The sequence below is a fragment of the Ambystoma mexicanum genome, chromosome 9, assembly GCF_040938575.1.
Source record: "Ambystoma mexicanum isolate Mex_15411 chromosome 9, UKY_AmexF1_1, whole genome shotgun sequence".
NCBI classification, from domain to species: Eukaryota; Metazoa; Chordata; class Amphibia; order Caudata; family Ambystomatidae; genus Ambystoma; species Ambystoma mexicanum.
The window spans coordinates 833,367,932-833,386,389 of NC_090931.1; the positions used below are offsets into that span (position 1 = coordinate 833,367,932).

Sequence of the window (18,458 nt, forward strand, 5' to 3'; positions counted from 1 at the left end):
TTAATTCAAGATTTAATCTCATTTCAATCTGACCATATTCTGTGGTATTCTGAAAAATTGTTGTATCATGAGCACAAAAGTTGGGAATCTATGCTTTGAATTAATCTTAACTAGTGGTAGTGCTGTGCGAAACCTCTCACACGGCCATTTTCAGTTCACCTGGGCCATTGCAGAAGGGGATCAGTAATTTGCAAATCTGGCTGCTAGTGCCACCAATGGCAGCAGTCCAGCCCGGGCTGCTTCACCACGCACCCTCTGCACGGAACCATATGCAACCCCAGACATTTTACAGCCTTGTTTGGCCTCATTAGCGAGATGCAGCTTTGATCCTTGTGGCTGAACAAGCTAGGGCCCCACATCCGGGCATAGCCTCTCTGACATACAGAGACAAACTATAAACAAAAGATGTGAAGTTTAGAAGCCTGCCAAGAATCTATTAGTGTCTATAGCAAAGATCCTCTCCATTGCCAGACCTTTACCCACCAGTTCTCTACAGTGGGGTCATTCAGAGATTTCCAGAACTGCGCTGGTGTCAAGCGGGCAGAATTTAGTGAATGTGTAATCAAAATTGCCAAGTAGACTGGCAACGTATACATCCCTTCTGTGTTCCTATCGCTAGAACTATTATGTAGGTAAATTAGAAGTTGTATGCCCGAAATCTCCTTTACCTAAGCCAAGACCACCTTCCAATGCACCTGAGCTTTTGGGCATTTATACTAAACATGACTCAGGTCTGAATTTCCCCAAAATTTCCTCCAACAAGAAAGGTGGCTGTTTTTAAGTGTAAAAGTACATACTAGTTTGGTACGCTGTAGCCTTTTTCAAGCAATAATTTACTTACACCCAGACCTTTTTTCCAGCTGTAATTAAATATAATCATTAAACATCACTTCATGGTGACCATGTCATCTGTGGTTTCTTGATCCATTTCTGTGACAGTTTAGTGTATGCTGAATAGACTGGTACCCTGTTTGTCTTATCCCGGGGGCTTACAGAGAAAAACAATTTGAGCTGGACCTTGCACTACCTTCAATAACTTTTGTGGCTATAACATGTGTGAGTAATCGAGATGAGTGAGAAACAAGGGATTTGGTGAAGTCTGCTGAGGTTTTTTTGAGTAACGCCTCCCTTAATTTCTTCCATGTAGGATCTGAGCCCATTCGTAGCCGAACGGGGAAAAGTGGAACTTCCACACCCAATACACCAGGCTCCACTGCCATCACTCCCGGCACGCCACCAAGCTACTCCTCCCGTACACCAGGCACACCAGGAACGCCAAGCTATCCCAGGACCCCTCGGACTCCAGGAACCCCAAAATCCCTTGGGTTTCTCCCGAGTGAGAAGAAAGTTGCCATCATCCGCACACCTCCTAAGTCTCCAGCTACATTGAAGCAGATACGGGTATTAAACCAGCCCTTGCCAGACCTCAAGAATGTCAAATCCAAAATTGGCTCAATTGAGAATATCAAATACCAGCCAAAAGGGGGACAGGTAAGAATTTTGAAAAAGTAATCTTATGCTTTGTAGACTATAACATTCTTTTACGTGCTAAACTGAGCCAATTCAAAGCACTAACTGCAAATTGAATGCTATGAAAATGATACAGAAATAAAGAGGGGGTCAAATGAAAAAAAGATTTCCTATGGAACATAGTCGGGTATGCCAGCGTATCTCAAACTTACACTATATGTATTTTCCCCAATTCACTAAATTCATATCTGTGGATTCCTGGAACATCATAGAGATGCTCAGTGAATCTTCAAAATGCACTTGAGGGAATTGTTGTTATATAAGCATCTAAAAGGCTCCGTACACCTCCATGTATATTCCTGTGAAAATCGTTGTGAACAAGTTAATAAAAATCCGGGCCATTCTTTCTAATCAGTGGGAATCCTTCTCTATTTGTTTTCTCGAAAAAAGACCAACTTTCGAAAGATCTATCCAGGCAAGCAAAACTGTCATTGAAATGTTGATGACATGATTATGTGTTCCTAAATAGTACTTATTGACTTTACTGGTCGAGCTGAAACTCCTTTGATAATGGTCGCTCTTTCCCAAGAACAAGAATTGAGAGTTGCTAAATTCTAGCATGTCGTGTAAATGTGACTTTTGCCATTGTCTTCTCTTGACTGAGTGCCTTCCCATTGGAGGAGGAATTGCTTCTCAGAGTTAATCCATTTGGACTGATGTACTAAATTAGGTTTTGGGGGTTATTTGCTATAAAAGGTAATGGCATGCAGGGGACCATTAACGTTGGCAATTACGTGCTGTTGGGTCCCCTGCATGCAATTTGAAACATGTGCAAGTCTTAGGACAAAATGAAAGAGAGGCCAACTCGCCTTTGCTCTTTCCTTTTAATCGCTGTCTTTAAAATAAGAAATACTGCCTACAAATTACGTTTTGCAGGCAGCATTAATTAATGGAGCATATGGAATCCACCTGCTATTAAGCTGGTGCTAAAATGAGGCGTATTCCATAGGAATCCACTTGTTTTTTTCGCCTGCATGCAAGTGCAAAACGATGTGCACTCGCACAAGATGTAGGAGGACAGAATGGTAGAGATCTTAGTTCTGCTCTGCCCTCCTCCTCCTCCTCCTCCTTGTCAGAGCACACAAATTGGAAAGAGCGGTAAAGGGAGGTGCAAAAGCATTACCACTTACTTTTTTTATGACTCCTTTTCCCACTCCCATATAAAATGAGGTTGTCTGAAGTCTTACTGGTGCATGCAGAGACATGCAAAACATGCAAAGACATGCACCAGTAACTGCCAGTGTACGTGACTGATCATCTATGGAGACGGATGATATGCTGCAACGGTCAAGCGGAGCCAAGCATCCCAGCATTGCACCGCAAGCGAATGAGTTCTCTGTCATATTTAATGAAATGATGAATGCCAAAACTTAAGTTGCAATACAGGTTAACTATTATTAGGCATTTATGCTATCTACATATACGTTATGCATGCTAGCTATATAGACTCTGCCATAGAGTCGTTTTCATCACCTTTACCAGTACACAGTTCCCTGCAAACAGCTATCTTGGGTGCTGAAACCCCCCAGGTCTCTCTCCCAGAGATGGAGCCAAAGGTTCACCCATAGAGTAGGTGACGTCCCAGCATGCTTACATAAAGAAGGCCCCTCCCATGTCGAGCACTGAGCACTGGCGAAGGGAAAGGCCTGAAGCATCCATCTTAAAAAGGTGAATCCATGCATGTATCTGCTTAAACATAATATGGGAATGTTTTGTTAAGTTATATCATATGGGATTTATAAAATCACCACTTTCAGTTACAGGACCTTGTGGCGCTGAGGACAGTTTTGAGTGATTTTTGGCAAACTGGACTTTGGCATGCATGTCATGTTATAGGGTTTTGGGATCTAGGAAACGAGAATGATCTGCGAAAATAGGTCGGAGGAGGCCACAGAACATCAACGTTTAATTGATGTATCAGTATGTGGATGGAAGGGAGTGGAAGATGCTTACAACTGTTTACAGTATAATATAATTGTGATACACTCATAACACTAGTTGGAGCAGTGGCAATAACAGCTGAGTTAAGCAGTCAAATATATGCATCCTACTTTGACAGCAATATAGAAATCCTATTTGCCAGATTACCAAAGGGCTAGTAAGATCATTACATTATTAAGAAAGCAATGGGGCGAGAGACATATCCAATAGAAAGAGGCTTGCATTTGGGTAACAAGTATACCCAATATACATAGAGGTTTTTGAAGGCAGTGACAAATGAGTTAAACATGCAGACAATGCTATTAACTGGTACCGCAAAATTAGTGCAGCAAAGGAACACTTTGCTCCCTAATCCTTAGTCATGGTTCTGCTTATGTCCTTTGCACCCTATTACTGCTTAATTTCAACAGCCGGTCGAGATGGTGAAAATGTAATCAATCATATACCCCAAAAGGGGCCTAATCAATGAACATTGGTCCGCTACACCTTTGAACAGCAATCTTTACAATCAAAATAAAGAACTGAAAATCACAATCTCAGCAATTCAATTCAATTTAACTAAAACATCTTACGGCGCGGTGTGTTGGAATACTCTATTTCTACTTAAAGCTATATATCTTAAACCTCGGTCATGCTGATGCGCTACCTACCTAAAAGAGACAAAAGAATGCATTGTAGCCTGAGTTGCCTATGGGCCTACAGACACCCAGTGTATAAGCAGAAGATAACATGCGAACTGTGAAATTCCTGATGAATAAACTATTCATCTGATATATCGAGCCTGGGTATGCAGCCCCCTTATTATTCTTAACCTCAAAGTTTTTATGGGAAGGTTTAGACTTGAGTGGTTTTGCTCAACTGGTTTCCAAAGTTGGAATTGTATCTTTTGTTTATAGACTGTAACTGGGTGTAAGCATGACGCTGGTGATTGGATCAATACAGAATCTCATCCTTTGGAGTGGCATTCAGTGCATGCATTATTTACGGTCCAGCTGCTCGTGATTTGGCAAGCCTGCGCCTCAACATTCTCTCCACCGTCACCTTCCTATATTGAGTTTTATCACATTATACTGTGCTGTGTTTTACTGTTGCCTGTGGTGTTATTTATTTAATTTTTGGGCATGTATAATGTGCTAATGCAAGAAGAGGTTTGCCACAGAGCGCACGGAAAGACCAGCGCCAGGCATGTGGAGGATTATGGATGGCGAGTGATTAGAAGGAGGTTGAGAAGAGGGGAATCTTTAGGCATTTGCGGAACAGAAGTGGGGTGACTTTGTTTCTAGGCTGGATAAGTAGACCGTTCTGCAGATTTGAATGAGCACTTGCCCTTCACTTCTGAGTCTGTTGAAGTCGGGAACTTGCAGGAATAAGGAATTAGCTGATCGAAGGGGCCTGGTTGAGCAGTTTCTTGAAGCGGGTTTGCAGCTTTGTGGTATAAAGTACATAAATGGCTTCGTGCCTGAATCAAAGTATTTTGAACTATAAACTGTTCATAAGCTATACGACTACCCCAAATGGCCTTTTGTCGCAGACTGTATGCAGGTGAGGTCTTAAGGCCTCCGAGGAATAGGAACAGGTCCTCCTAGGTACACATGCAGTTCTCTGATACAAAGAGGAACATAGTTGAAAAGTTTAGTGGCTGATATGTAAGATGCTCTGCGCTCTCAGGGAAGGAGGGGCTAGAAATGATGTAAGAAACCTCACAGACAGACTTGCATGTAAGAACCTATGGATGCTCTGCAGCTTCTCACTTTAAAGTGGATACTCCTCTGCACTCAATGTCAGTGTGGATACTCGTCTGCTTCGAAAGGCAATGGGGCTCATTACAGTTTCCCCAGTCCAGAAAAAATGTTGGTAAAATTGCCAGTAGTTCCGGCACCAGCATTTTTTCCGGACCGGGGAAAAACAAGTTTGCTGCTGGGGGCCACAGATCTACCTCCAGGCCTGACCTGCTGGTGGATCAGGCCCCCACCTGCAAATACATGTTGCAATTATCTCCATGGAGTCCTGTGGGACTGGGACTCCATGGAATGGGGAGAAACCAGCATTCATGCCGACAGTAATATCCCGGTAATACCAGGGTATCAGGCGGCAGGAATGCTAATTCTGTTTTGGTGGCTATCCCGCTGGAATTACCGGCAGGATACCACCAAACTCGGAATCAGGCCGAGTGTAAGTTAAACAGAGCACTTCCCTTCTTAGTAGATCTGGTCAGCACCTGGGTGCAGGGGTTCTGAAAAACATGCTACATTTTGAACAAACATTGATCTCAGATGCAGACTAGTATTAAATGAATATGGAGATCACAGCCACCATCACTAAGGAAACTGAGAAGTTAGGAGGAAAACGGCAGGCCTGTCCAAAATGTCTTGAGTTAAAAAACAAGTAGCTTACCACACCGTTCGCTTGTGAGTTAATTGCGAGTTTAGAATGTATGTTCTCATACGATCAAACCGTTCACTTGTGAGTTAATTGCGAGTTTAGAATGTGTGTTCTCATACGCTCAAACCGTTCACTTGTGAGTTAATTGCGAGTTTAGAATGTATGTTCTCATACGCTCAAACCGTTCACTTGTGAGTTAATTGCGAGTTTAGAATGTGTGTTCTCATACGCTCAAACCGTTCACTTGTGAGTTAATTGCGAGTTTAGAATGTATGTTCTCATACGCTCAAACCGTTCACTTGTGAGTTAATTGCGAGTTTAGAATGTATGTTCTCATACGCTCAAACCGTTCACTTGTGAGTTAATTGCGAGTTTAGAATGTATGTTCTCATACGCTCAAACCGTTCACTTGTGAGTTAATTGCGAGTTTAGAATGTGTGTTCTCATACGCTCAAACCGTTCACTTGTGAGTTAATTGCGAGTTTAGAATGTATGTTCTCATACGCTCAAACCGTTCGCTTGTGAGTTAATTGCGAGTTTAGAATGTATGTTCTCATACGCTCAATGATTCAAAAGTTGATGGCCTCTGAAAAGAGGATGCATGAAGAAAAATGGATCTCAAATCAAGAGTGGGCTGCGAGTTGGAAACAATAACACTAAAATAAAAGGGTTATGTAAGCCTATTTTCTCAGTTGTATGGTTCATGGGGACCTAGGCCATGGCTACGTACACTGTTATTGTAATCATAATCACTTTTGTTTTAGGCCTGTAACCAGTGGATTGGTCAAATATTCCACAATAATCAATCAATCAATACAAATCAAATCATGTTTTCATTTTGTAATATAAGTCATCAATGTCAGTATCCAGTTTCAACCAGGAGTTTTTTGGAGTGGTGTAGGGATGCAGACGAGGGTGTGAAAGAGAGTAGCTATTGCTAGATTTATTTAATGTTGAGGTGTTGTAATGCACCAACATGCAGAGGTCCACTTCAAGGCACCAATTACTATTGATTATTTTGATTCACAGGTGTATGAAAATTTGGCTTAACTGTTAATGTTGTGATTTCTCCAGAGTCAAATGAAAATAACTATTTTTGAATAGAAGACAGTGTGATGCAAGAACCATGCCTTCTAGTATCATGAAAGGTGCATTGGCAAGCTTGCTTTGGGCCTGTAAAAAGTCATACAGGAAGAGAATGAAACATGTCTACCTTCTGGAAAGTCAGGTGTTGTGATGATTCTTCCTTTCTCATGTTTGATATATATTTTCATTAGATAAACAACACTATTTGCTTTGCCTGTCAGTAACTGGGAGATTCAAGTGGTCTTAACTAAAACACGTAATATTTCACCTGGACCTTTATTAACAAGTTGGTTTGTGGATAAACCCTACTTTCCATATACTTTGGCAAGCATACAAATGGATAGGGTATTTCTAATTTAAAATCAAGTATATTTACAATGTCTTGTTCAGCCTTTGGTCTGACAGCACCTTGGATGAAAATATATGGATGCCCCCACACCGTCCTTGTCAGCTTCTTCATGAATCCTTACTGCACTAAAGTTGCTCTTTGTGGATAGAGGTACATATATTATTATAGAAAATAAGTTTCAAATTCACCCAAGTCTTCCCAGTTGGATTAAAGTCTGATTGTTAATACATTCCTTTGTAAAACTGTTGTAAATACACTTACTGCAATTTTGCCAAAAATGATCACAGATAATCCACATCACTATGAATGAAATGGACTCCCACTGGTTGTCTTGAAATCTCCCAGATTCAGATTTACCTCACAGAAAGTTCCATGAAACAGACAGAACTACCATCAAGCAACCCTATCTTGGGAGAATAGCTCAGGGGCAACATGCTCGCCTTGGTAACAAGACAACACAGAGCAACACAGGTCCGATCCCTGTGGCCGTGCTTAGAAACCTCTGGGTATTAAGGGCGTTAAAAATAAACAATTACAACCAACAACACTGTTTTACCTACACCTTGTTAACTGCTCTCTTATATAGGACATTGCACAAACTCTTTCAAAGGGACTTTGGTCTCTCCATTTTGGGAAAAAAAGGCATCCTGGATCTCAAAGTGGTACCACAGTGTAGACCTCGACCCACTACCTGAACCATTTCCAAGTTGGATTCATGCTAGAGAGGAGTGTGGAGTATGTGCTGATCTTGCTAATGGATTACCAGATCACTGAAATAGACCAAGCCCTGACCATCAAATTGGTACTCTACAATCTATCAGCCACCTTCATAACAATCACAACATTCTTTTAGCCAAATTATCACAAATCGGAATAATAGCCCAAATATGTGACAGGATAGTATTTATTCTATCAGGACACACTTCAGTCATCACACAAAACCTATGTGTTTGAAATTTCTCAGGCCTCAGCACTTTATAAGGCTTCCTGATGTGTACGTATGCATAATGTGCTTATTAGCCTTAATTGGATCTTATGGGTACACTTTCTAGAAGAATGCTGATAACGCCCAACTGATCATCACAATTTCTTCATCTTACGCTTAATACCCAAGTTAAGTTTCTAAGCGCGGATACGGGATTCAAACCGCTGTTGCTCTACGTGGTCTTGCTTCCAAGACCAGCACGTTGCCCCTGAACTATCCTCCGATCACATTAACATCTAGATGCGCACAAACAACAAACTGACATTTCAAAATAGAGGTATCAGTACTGGTCTCTAAAACAGGAGCAGATCGTGTTAGTCCTGTAGTGGGGTTCTTGTCTATCCTCGACCATACAGGTATTGATCAGATACTCAGCAGATCACAGTTGTCAAAAAGCTGGAATTCTGTGGGTGAAGCAGAAGGATAACCACTGTGCCGGGATTTATTCAGTCACAAACAAGATATTCTTTGCCTTGGAATACTCAGTTCCCTGATAGCTCAGTTAGGGAGTCTACAGAAAACAGCAGATGAAAAATCTGGTCAACATTCGTTACCACATTTGCCTCACACTGGCTCCCACGAGTCAGGCAAATAGATCTAAAGATTACTTGCATAACTCATGAATCTTTCTATGAGAGTGGCCCAGTTCTCCTTTAGAAAAAGATATTGTTTTAGAGTAGGCTTTGAGTAGGTTGCTGGTCACGTGACCAGGCCCTGCCATTCAGTTGCTCCGTCCCACCACCAGTTTTCGCACCTTCCATGCCTCTACTTAAAAACTCTAGGTCAGCTCCGTGCAGACAGCATTGAGTAGGCTGCAGTCACGTGACCAAGCCCTGCCACTCAGTTGCTCCACCAACCACCAGTTTTTGCAAATTCCAAGCCTCTACTTAAGTACTCTAGGCCAGTTACAGGCAGACAGCATTGAGTAGGCTGCTGGTCACGTGACCAGGCCCTGCCACTCAGTTGCTCCACCCTCAACAATGGCTCAATGATATGCTCCTAGAAGGATTTGATCCACAACTCTCAGACTCAGCAAAAGGACCAAATAGCCTGGCTCAAAATGTCCACCCTTCTAAAAATAAAACCCTTCATCCTGCCATAAGAATTCCGGACTGTAGTGCAGGCCCCAGGGGTCTCACACATCAATGGCGGAAGTCCTTTCCTGACAGGGCTTCCAGCTGCTTACTTGGCCCCCCTAAAAGCACGTCTTATTACAGGAGCATGGAAATGTGACCAAATCACCACCATTCTATGCAAACTACATTGGCTTCCGCTGCAAGCCAGGATGCTGTTCAAGACAGAATGTATCATCTAGAAAGCAGTCACGAGTAGCACACCAGCGTGCCTGGTGGCTAAGATTCACACATCTGGTGGCACACGCTCCTCGCGCAGAAAATTTACCAACCTGCTTCAATCACAGCTTGTCCGCAAATAGAGGATCCACAAACAATCCTTTTCTTGTCATGCACGGACCCTCTGGAGCCAGATTCCCGTTGTTGGCTCGGGAATGCGCCAACAATTATCCAATTTCGCAAATCTCTCAAAACATACCTTTTCAACAACACCTGACCAAGGACCAATTGACTAGTTCACGCAAAGAGAAAAGCACTCTAATCTCCTTGAGCATCTGCTCCTATGCTTCTGACTACATCTCCCAGATAGCCCAGGGCTATATAATTGGATACGTCTGACGCTTCTGCGCCGGCGCTTCCCTTCCAAGCTGGTCTTAGCCGGTATAAAGGCTGAGATTCTTTCTCGCTTGCCTCTTTTGTTGTACAGAATACTGATCGTGCTGTGGACCGCATCCTGAGCTCTAACATGTTCCATCTGCACACGTATAGGTACAAGCTGTTTATCTTCATTTCTTTTTGTGATTGTTCAACTAGGGCCTTTGTCTACAAGCTGACCCTGTACTTTATTTGCCTCAGCGGCATCATTAGGGGAGGTCTGGGGTGCCCGGACCCCCCTGTGCCCCTCCTTGTGCCCCCCTACCTAAGACGAGCAGTGACCATGTTCTCCCCTTACTTTTGTCTGTGCCCCCCTACTTTTGTCTTTGGCCCCCTCTGTGCCCCTCCTAAATTTGATTCCTGGCGACACCACTGATTTGCCTCCCTACAGTATGGATATACTTTCAGAGCTTAATTTACTATTTGCTCTAGAAAAACTGAGATGTGAAAAAATAGTAGAAAAGTATTTTACTGATTTTTATGATAATGCTACAACCAGACCACGCAATGGGTCTGATACTACCTCGAGCACGGTACTGAAGGAGGACTTCACTGGCTCCTTGCCCAATGTGGCTGTCTCAAACTCAGTTGGCCCAGGAGCCCTCGTTCTTGCTCCACTACCATAGCCTTGACCAGATGCCCTGGTTCTCCCTCCATTACCAGAGCTCTACCTCTATTACCAGAGTTTGGCCCAGAGCTGCTCTCCCTCCATTATTAGAGCCTGACCCAGGTGCCCTGGCTCACCCTCCATCGCCAGTGCCTGGAGGAATAGATGAGTGCGCTCAAACACCAAACCAAAACAACCCCCCTGGTCGAGCCCTTAAGAGAGCAGAGCATTGGCCTGGGCTGAACGGACTTATGTCCCAAAAATGCAAAAAAACTAGAACTCCTGTGCCTTTCCAATCCAATGCCCCAGAAAAACACCAAAAATTATGAAGAGGATAAGACACAGACCCTTCAGAACAGGTCTCACATTAAGTTGTCTTTACTAAATAGTTGCTCGCTCAACAAACATGCTATCAATCTCCATGGCTACATGTAGGAGGAAGCCCTAGATTTGATGTGCGTAACCGGAACCTGGCTCCGAGACTCTAGTGTTCCGAATATAAGCCTGGCTATCCCTTCCGGGTTCAGTTTTTTTGGGAAAAATCATCAGCAGGGAAAAGGTGGAGAAGTAGCTCTCCTGGTTAGGTCAGATTTGCATTCCCCCCCATTACTTGCTCAAGGTGTGAAATCATCCATCTTAAAATTCTCCACAATGATAACTGCTGCATCAACTTTGTTCTTGTGTATCGACCACCAGTTAAGATGCCGGAGTTCAATGAGGACCTCATTCACATACTGGCACCTCTCATTAAGCCTAACAGTGCGACTATACTTCTTGGCGATGTCAATAGATGGTTAAATAACTCAATTGATAAAAAACAAAGCTCACTGGAAAACACTACAAATAACCTACAAAAACAAAGAACAAGTTACTTCTTACCTTGTAACGTTCTTTCTATGGGATGTTCCTCTGACGTATTCCTTATCTTAGATATCTCTTTCCAGCTTTGCTGGCCTCGGAAAATGTTTCTCTAGAGGGCGCTGCGCGTCGACGTCCGCTGAGTCGATGTCCCTCGACAGCCGCCGTATCGACGTCGACGTCATCCTGCCTATAAAGGCCGCGCGCAGCGTCCGTTGCTCAGTTCCGTTTTGTAGCCCACAATTATTCTTTCTGGACTAGACTAATCACCCTGAAGGAGCGTAAGCTGCAACAACAAGGGAAGTAGTACTGCGGGGATGGATGGGAGGGTCGATAAGGAATACGTCGGAGGAACATCCCATCGAAAGAACGTTACAAGGTAAGAAGTAACTTGTTCTTCGAAGGGATTGTGTCCTCCGACGTATTCCTTATCTTAGATAGGCTCCCATAGCAGTATTCTGTTATTGGAGGTGGGAGTACTGACTTCATGCTTCCTTTTATTGATGAATAGAGTGCAATACTGCCCTTCCAAACCTAGTCTCTTGACTGGAGGAGGAATCCAAGTTGTAAAACCGTGTAAAGGTATGGACGGACGACCATGTGGCAGCCGCACATATGTCTTTAACCGGCACACCTCTTTTGAGGGCCGATGAAGCTGCGATACCTCTGGTCGAATGAGCCCTAAGATTTTGAGGGGGCTCTTTTCCTGCCAGTTTATAACATTCCAAAATGGCTAGAATGATCCATCTGGAAATGGTCTGCTTAGTTATCGGTAACCCCAGCTTGTGACCTGCGTAGCCTACAAACAGCTGGTCTGCTTGTCTTATCCTAGCCAGTCTACTGATGTAAAAACTTAAAGCCCTTCTTCGGTCCAGCCTGTGTAACCTCTCTTCCTCTTTCCCCGGATGAGGAGGAGGATAGAAAAATGGAAGGGTAATCTTCTGAGTGATATGGAATTCAGAAACCACCTTTGGGAGGAAATTAGGCTTCACTTGCAGGACAACTTTGTCTTTGTGAAAGATTGTATGAGGGGGTTTACAAGAAAGAGCTTGTAACTTGCTCACCCTTCTAGCAGATGTAAGTGCTATTAATAAAACAGTTTTAAGGGTAAGAAATCTTAACGAACAAGAATGGAGTGGTTCGAAAGGTGTGCCCATCAGGAAAGTTAGGACTAAGTTTAAATCCCATAGGGGAACCTGGAATGGTCTTGGGGGATAAACGTTAGTTAACCCCTTTAGAAACTGTATTACCAAGGGTAACTTGAAATAGGATGGTTCTTCTGCAGTGCGCTTAAAGATGGATAGCGCTGCGAGATAGCCCTTAATGATGCCAACTTGAAGGCCTGAATTTGCCAAATAGAGTAAGAAGGACAAAACCATTGGTGTACCACATGAAAAGGGGTCGATATTCTTTTCTCTACACCAGCTGCAAAATCTGTTCCAACGGCAGCGGTATAAAGACTTTGTTGCTGGCCTCCTTGCCGAAAGCAACACATCCATAACATCATCAGGGAGGTCCCAATCCTTGTACCTCAGCCTTTCAGAAGCCAAGCGTGAAGTTTGAGGGTTTTGATTTCTGGATGGAGAACTTGACCTCCCTTCTGTGAGAGTAGATTCTCTCTGAGTGGAAGTCGAATTGGAGGGCAGATAGACAAGTCTAGAAGGTCCGGGTACCACGTTCTCCTGGCCCAATCCGGGGCAATTAGGATCATGGTTTTCCGGAATCTTCTCAACCTCCTGATCATTTGAGGAATGACAGGGACCGGTGGGAACGCGTACAGAAGCGGAAACTCCCAGTCCACTATGAACGCGTCTCCCAGAGCTCCTCTCGGGGGAAATTCCCTTGAACAGAACAGATCGCGCTTCCTGTTGACACTGGTGGCGAACAGATCCACCTGAGGGGTTCCCCAAAGGGCGAAGATCTCTTGAAGGACTTCCTGAGCTAGTTCCCACTCGTGGGAGACTGTGCTCTGCCTGCTCAGAGCGTCCGCTGTCAAGTTCTTCTCTCCGGCTAGGTGAACTGCCGATAGAGAGATTCCTTCTTGGATTGCCCAAAACCAGAGCTGCATCGCCTCTCTGCACAGAGGTAGTGATCCTACGCCTCCTCTTTTGTTGAGGTAATGCATGGCCACTGTGTTGTCCGTCATTATCAGGACATTCTTCCCTTGTACAGATGGCAGGAACGCCTTCAGCGCAAGTCTGATGGCACTCAGCTCTAACAGGTTGATATGTAGTCTGGACTCCGATGGAGACCAATGACCGCTGATGGTCAAGTCGTTGGCTTGGGCTCCCCACCCCGTGAGTGAGGCATCCGTGACTACTGTTATCTCCGGCCAGGGTTGCCAAAACTGTTCTCCTTTCAGAATGTTCTCCTGACAGGCCCACCACTGAAGGTCTCGAGCCACCCTGTCGGGAACCTGAAGCAGATCTGTCATTCTTCCTGAAAATTGTGACCACTGAGTTCTCAGTGCCCACTGGAGGGATCTCATTCTCAGGCGAGCCTCTGGCACTAGGAAAATGCAGGATGCCATGAGGCCTAGCAACCTCAAAAAGTCGAATGCTGGGAGACGTTGGGCATTTTGGAACTTGGTAACCATCTGTAGAATATCTTGAGCCCTCACCTCTGGTGGCGAGGCTTTTCCCAGGGAAGTGTCCAGGATCGCTCCGATGAACTGGAGTCTCTGCGATGGTATCATTTGTGACTTCTTTAAATTGAGGGAGAAGCCCAGTCTGTGAAGGGAGTGGCAAACGTGATTTAGCTGGATCTGAGCTTGTTCCGAAGATACAGCCCTGATCAACCAATCGTCCAGGTAGGGGTAGACGTGAATCCCTTCCCTCCTTAGACTTGCAGCCACTACCGACATTAACATGGTGAAGACCCTCGGGGCGGAGATCAGCCCAAATGGCAGCACTCGAAATTGATAATGAGAGCTGCCAATTGCAAACCTCAGGTATTTTCTGTGTTTGAGATGGATAGGCACATGGAAATAAGCATCCTGAAGGTCCAGAGATACCAACCAGTCCTGGAACTGTAGGGCCTGAAGGATCTGAGAAAGAGTTACCATCTTGAATTTGTCTTTCCTGAGGAATTTGTTCAATTCTCGCAAGTCCAAGATGGGTCTCAGTCCTCCGTCTTTCTTTGGAATGAGAAAGTAAGGGGAGTACCAGCCCTTGTTCCTCTCCGCTACAGGTACCGGTTCTAAGGCACCTTTCTCTAGCAGGTCTAAAATTTCCTGCAAGAGGAGCGGATCTGGAGCTTTTTGAGAGCTGATCCCCCGTGGATGACTCTGAGGTATGCGTAGGAGAGGCAGGCAGTAACCTTGTGCAACTGTCTCCAATACCCAAGCGTCTGACGTGATAGCCTGCCATTCCGCCAGATGTTGAGTTAACCTGCCTCCTACAGGTGTCTTGTGTCATGTGTCCTCAGAGTGGTTTTGGGGCGGCTGATGCAGATGCCGATGGTAAAGAGGCACCTGCTGTTGCTGCGGCTTTTGAATATCTACCCCATCCACCTCGGGTAGTTCTTCTTTGTCCCCTTTGAGCCGGTCATCCTCTACCTCTTCCGAATGCGGAGTAGAAGCGAAAGGACTTGCCTCTCGCAGAGGTTCCTGTGGGACGAAAAGGTGTCTGACGGATTGCAGCGCCTAGGGATTTCGCTGCTGCCTTTGATGTTTGCAGTTTTTCTAAACTGTCATCCGCCTTTTTCCCAAACAAAGAAGAGCCATCGAATGGCATGTTCAAGCGCCTGGCTTGCACATCTGGGGCAAAACCAGACTTTTTCAACCAAGCAAATCTCCTGGTTGTTGTACTTGCCGCCATTGCTCTGCTGATACTGTCAGCCGAATCAATGCCCGTCTGGAGGGATTCGCACATAGCGTCTTTACCGTCCTGTATGATATTTAGGAACGCCTCCCTTTCTTCTCCCTCCGGGATGCAGTCAGCCGCTGTAGAAGCACACTCCCAAAGTGTATGGCTGAATCTAGCAAGGGTGCAAGTAGCATTAACAGATTTTAACGCCATGCTACATGCCGAAAAAACTTTCTTTGCCATAGCATCATATTTCTTATCGTCCCTGTCCTGTGGGACGGTAGGGTAAGCAGTCTTGATGTCAGTAGAAGATGCTGCCTGTACCACCAGGCTTTCAGGGGATGGGTGTTTTGACAAAAACTCCGGGTCTGCAGAAGATACCCTGTATTTAGTAGACAGTTTTTTATTTACTGCCGGGACGACATCTGGGGTTTCCCAGTTCGTCATGATTTTCCTTTGAAGAGCTTTATGAAAAGGCACTACAGGATCCTCCTGTGGACCTTTATCAAGAATATCCGTGAGGTCATCTTGTTGGAAAGCCTGTGAAGGTGTTGACCACCCCATAAATTCTGTGATCCTGGCCATTAAGGCTCTATAGGGGGTTTCAGCATGCTCCCCCGGGTCTGGCCTAGCGAACTCCACCTCAGGGGAAGTGTCTAACCCACTTGCCTCATGTAAGGAATCATGGAGATCCTTTAACCTGCGTTCTTCTGAGGATAACTCCTCTTGAACTGGGATTGCAGGTCCCTGCAACTAAAATGTCTCTTCTTGGTCAGATAGTTCTCCCTCTTCCATAATTGAGGACATAGTTCTCAATTGTTCTGAACTCACAAAGGGTGTGAAACCCATCTCCAAGGCAGAGGGTGCCAAACTTGTTGTAATCGGCCTCGAAAACGTCGATGTCGTCGACGCCGACGTCGAAGGCTTCGAGCGTGGCGTCGAAAACAAAGGCGGAGGCCTCGAGGTCCTCGATAGAATTGGGATTCTGCTCGAGGAAGTCAACAATCTCGACGCCATCGTCATCGAGGACCTGGGGATAGCCACTGGGTGCGCCGCAAACGTGACTTTCCTTGGCGTCGACACCGGCGTCGAGTCGACAGACCTGTGTGCCGAAGGTCCCTTCGACAACGGCGTCGAAGACACCGACCTCGGCGTCGACGGAACCTTCGTCGACGGCGTCGACGAAACCTTCGAAGAAGGTTTCGAGGTCATAGCTTTACTCGAGGGTTTGTGACGCGCTCGAGAAGCTTCCTTCGCCGGGTACTGCGACTCGCAGCCTTTTTGACCTTCGGGTCTTTCGACCAGAGCATCGCTCTCGGCAGTCTTCGAGGGGGTCGAGGCCGCTTTCTCGAAGACGCTCATCATATTATTGTGGAATTCCTCCCATTCAGCCCGGGAACTATGTTTCTTGGGGCAAGGGATTCTCTTAGGAGAAACAGAGGAAGAGGAGGACAGAGAAGGGGATCTTCGACGTCTCCTCTTCGAGTGCTTCGATCTCGAGGAGTGATGGGACCCACTCCGAGACCTGGAGCACGAATGGTGACGAGGAGACGAATGTCTCGACTTCGTCGAGGAAGAAGAAGCTTTTGAAGTCTTACCTTTTTCCAGCTTCCCCCTACGCTCCTTCAGGGCCTTAGCTGTCATGGACATACAGTCCTCGCACTCCGAACAATGGTGTTCAGCTCCCAAACACCACAGACAAACTCTGTGAGGGTCAGTCAGCGACATCTTTTTCCCACAGTCTCGGCATTTTTTGAAGCCGGACCGAGGGGTTGTCGGTTCCGACGAGGAAGCCATCGAGTATGGATCGAATATCTCGAGGAAATAGGATAAATTCACTCCGAAACTGAGCAACGATATTTTCGGAGGCACTGAGTAAGCGTGGAAAAACGGAACTGAGCAATGGACGCTGCGCGCGGCCTTTATAGGCAGGATGATGTCGACGTCGATACGGCGGCTTTCGAGGGACATCGACTCGGCGGACGTCGACGCGCAGCGCCCTCTAGAGAAAAATTTTCCGAGGCCAGCAAAGCTGGAAAGAGATATCTAAGATAAGGAATACGTCGGAGGACACAATCCCTTCGAAATAAAATTCTAGAGGCAAAACAAACTTTCTATAACAGAGAAATAGAGAAGGCAGGGAAGGACTCTAAAAATCTATTTGAAATCTATCGGAAACTTGAAAAACCATTACTCCAATCTAAGCCATAAACACCACCTAGGGAAGACTGTATTAAGGTACAGCAGGCGTTTGCCAAGAAAATTCTTTGCGCTTGGGCTTAAACTGTCAAAGCACGGGATAAAGATACGTGCAGTAAAATTCAGCTCCCCAATAAAGAGGACCAGGTCCATCCCTTTCATCCAGTAACAAATACTGAAATGTGTGATTTTCTCAAATCAATGTGCCCAACCCACTGTCAAGGTGAAATTCCTCCTTCAAAATTCATCCTAAGCAACCCTAGTATTTTTGCTCCATTTTTGGTACGTTTTGTTAATGCTCCGTTTTATCATAGCACTATTTAAAACAAAAAACGAATCTTAGCCCAACTGATCCAAACAACCTGCGCCCCATAACAAATTCACTATTTCTATTAAAGATCATTGACAAAGTTGCTTCTGTCCAATTTCAACAGCACTTACAAAAAACAGATAGGCTGCATCCAATGCAATCTGGCTTCCGGACAAAACACGGTACGGAAAGCGCACTACTGGATCTGCAGTCACAGATGCTTGACTTTCTGTAGAAGGGTAAAGCTGGCCTTCTAGTTCTTTTAAACCTGTCAGCTGCTTTTGATTTGTTAGACCACGGACGCCTATTGGATGCTTTGCTAATCACTGGGGGATGTTCTAAAGAAGCTGTAGATTGGATTCACCCATTCTTGAGCAACAGGGAATCTCGAGTATGCTAGAGTGGTGCCTCCTCAGATGGGGAGAAAATAATCTATGGAGTCCCACAGGGAGACTGCCTGTCACAAGCCTTGTTCAACCTATACATGAAGCCATTTTGTGACCTATTATCCACCTTGGGTATTTCCTTTGCCAATTACGCTGATAACACTCAGCTCGTGATAGAGTTAAATGGGAACCATGAGATCGACTCTGCCAGGCTGAACTCCATCTATGACTCCATAAAAGACTGGATGTCCAGCAATTGGATGTGTCTAAATCCCTCCAAGACGGAGCTTAT

The 18,458-nt window shown here is 45.1% G+C and overlaps 1 protein-coding gene across 18 annotated transcripts in view; it reads left to right on the forward strand.

Annotated features, from left to right (window-relative positions):
• Positions 1-18,458, forward strand: part of MAP2 (microtubule associated protein 2) — a 680,541-nt gene that overhangs the window by 504,439 nt on the left and 157,644 nt on the right. For all 18 annotated transcript variants that reach the window (XM_069615866.1, XM_069615867.1, XM_069615868.1 and 15 more), the window contains one exon: positions 1,148-1,491. In XM_069615866.1, the coding sequence (XP_069471967.1) occupies positions 1,148-1,491 (344 nt within the window). The remainder of the gene's footprint in view (positions 1-1,147; positions 1,492-18,458) is intronic.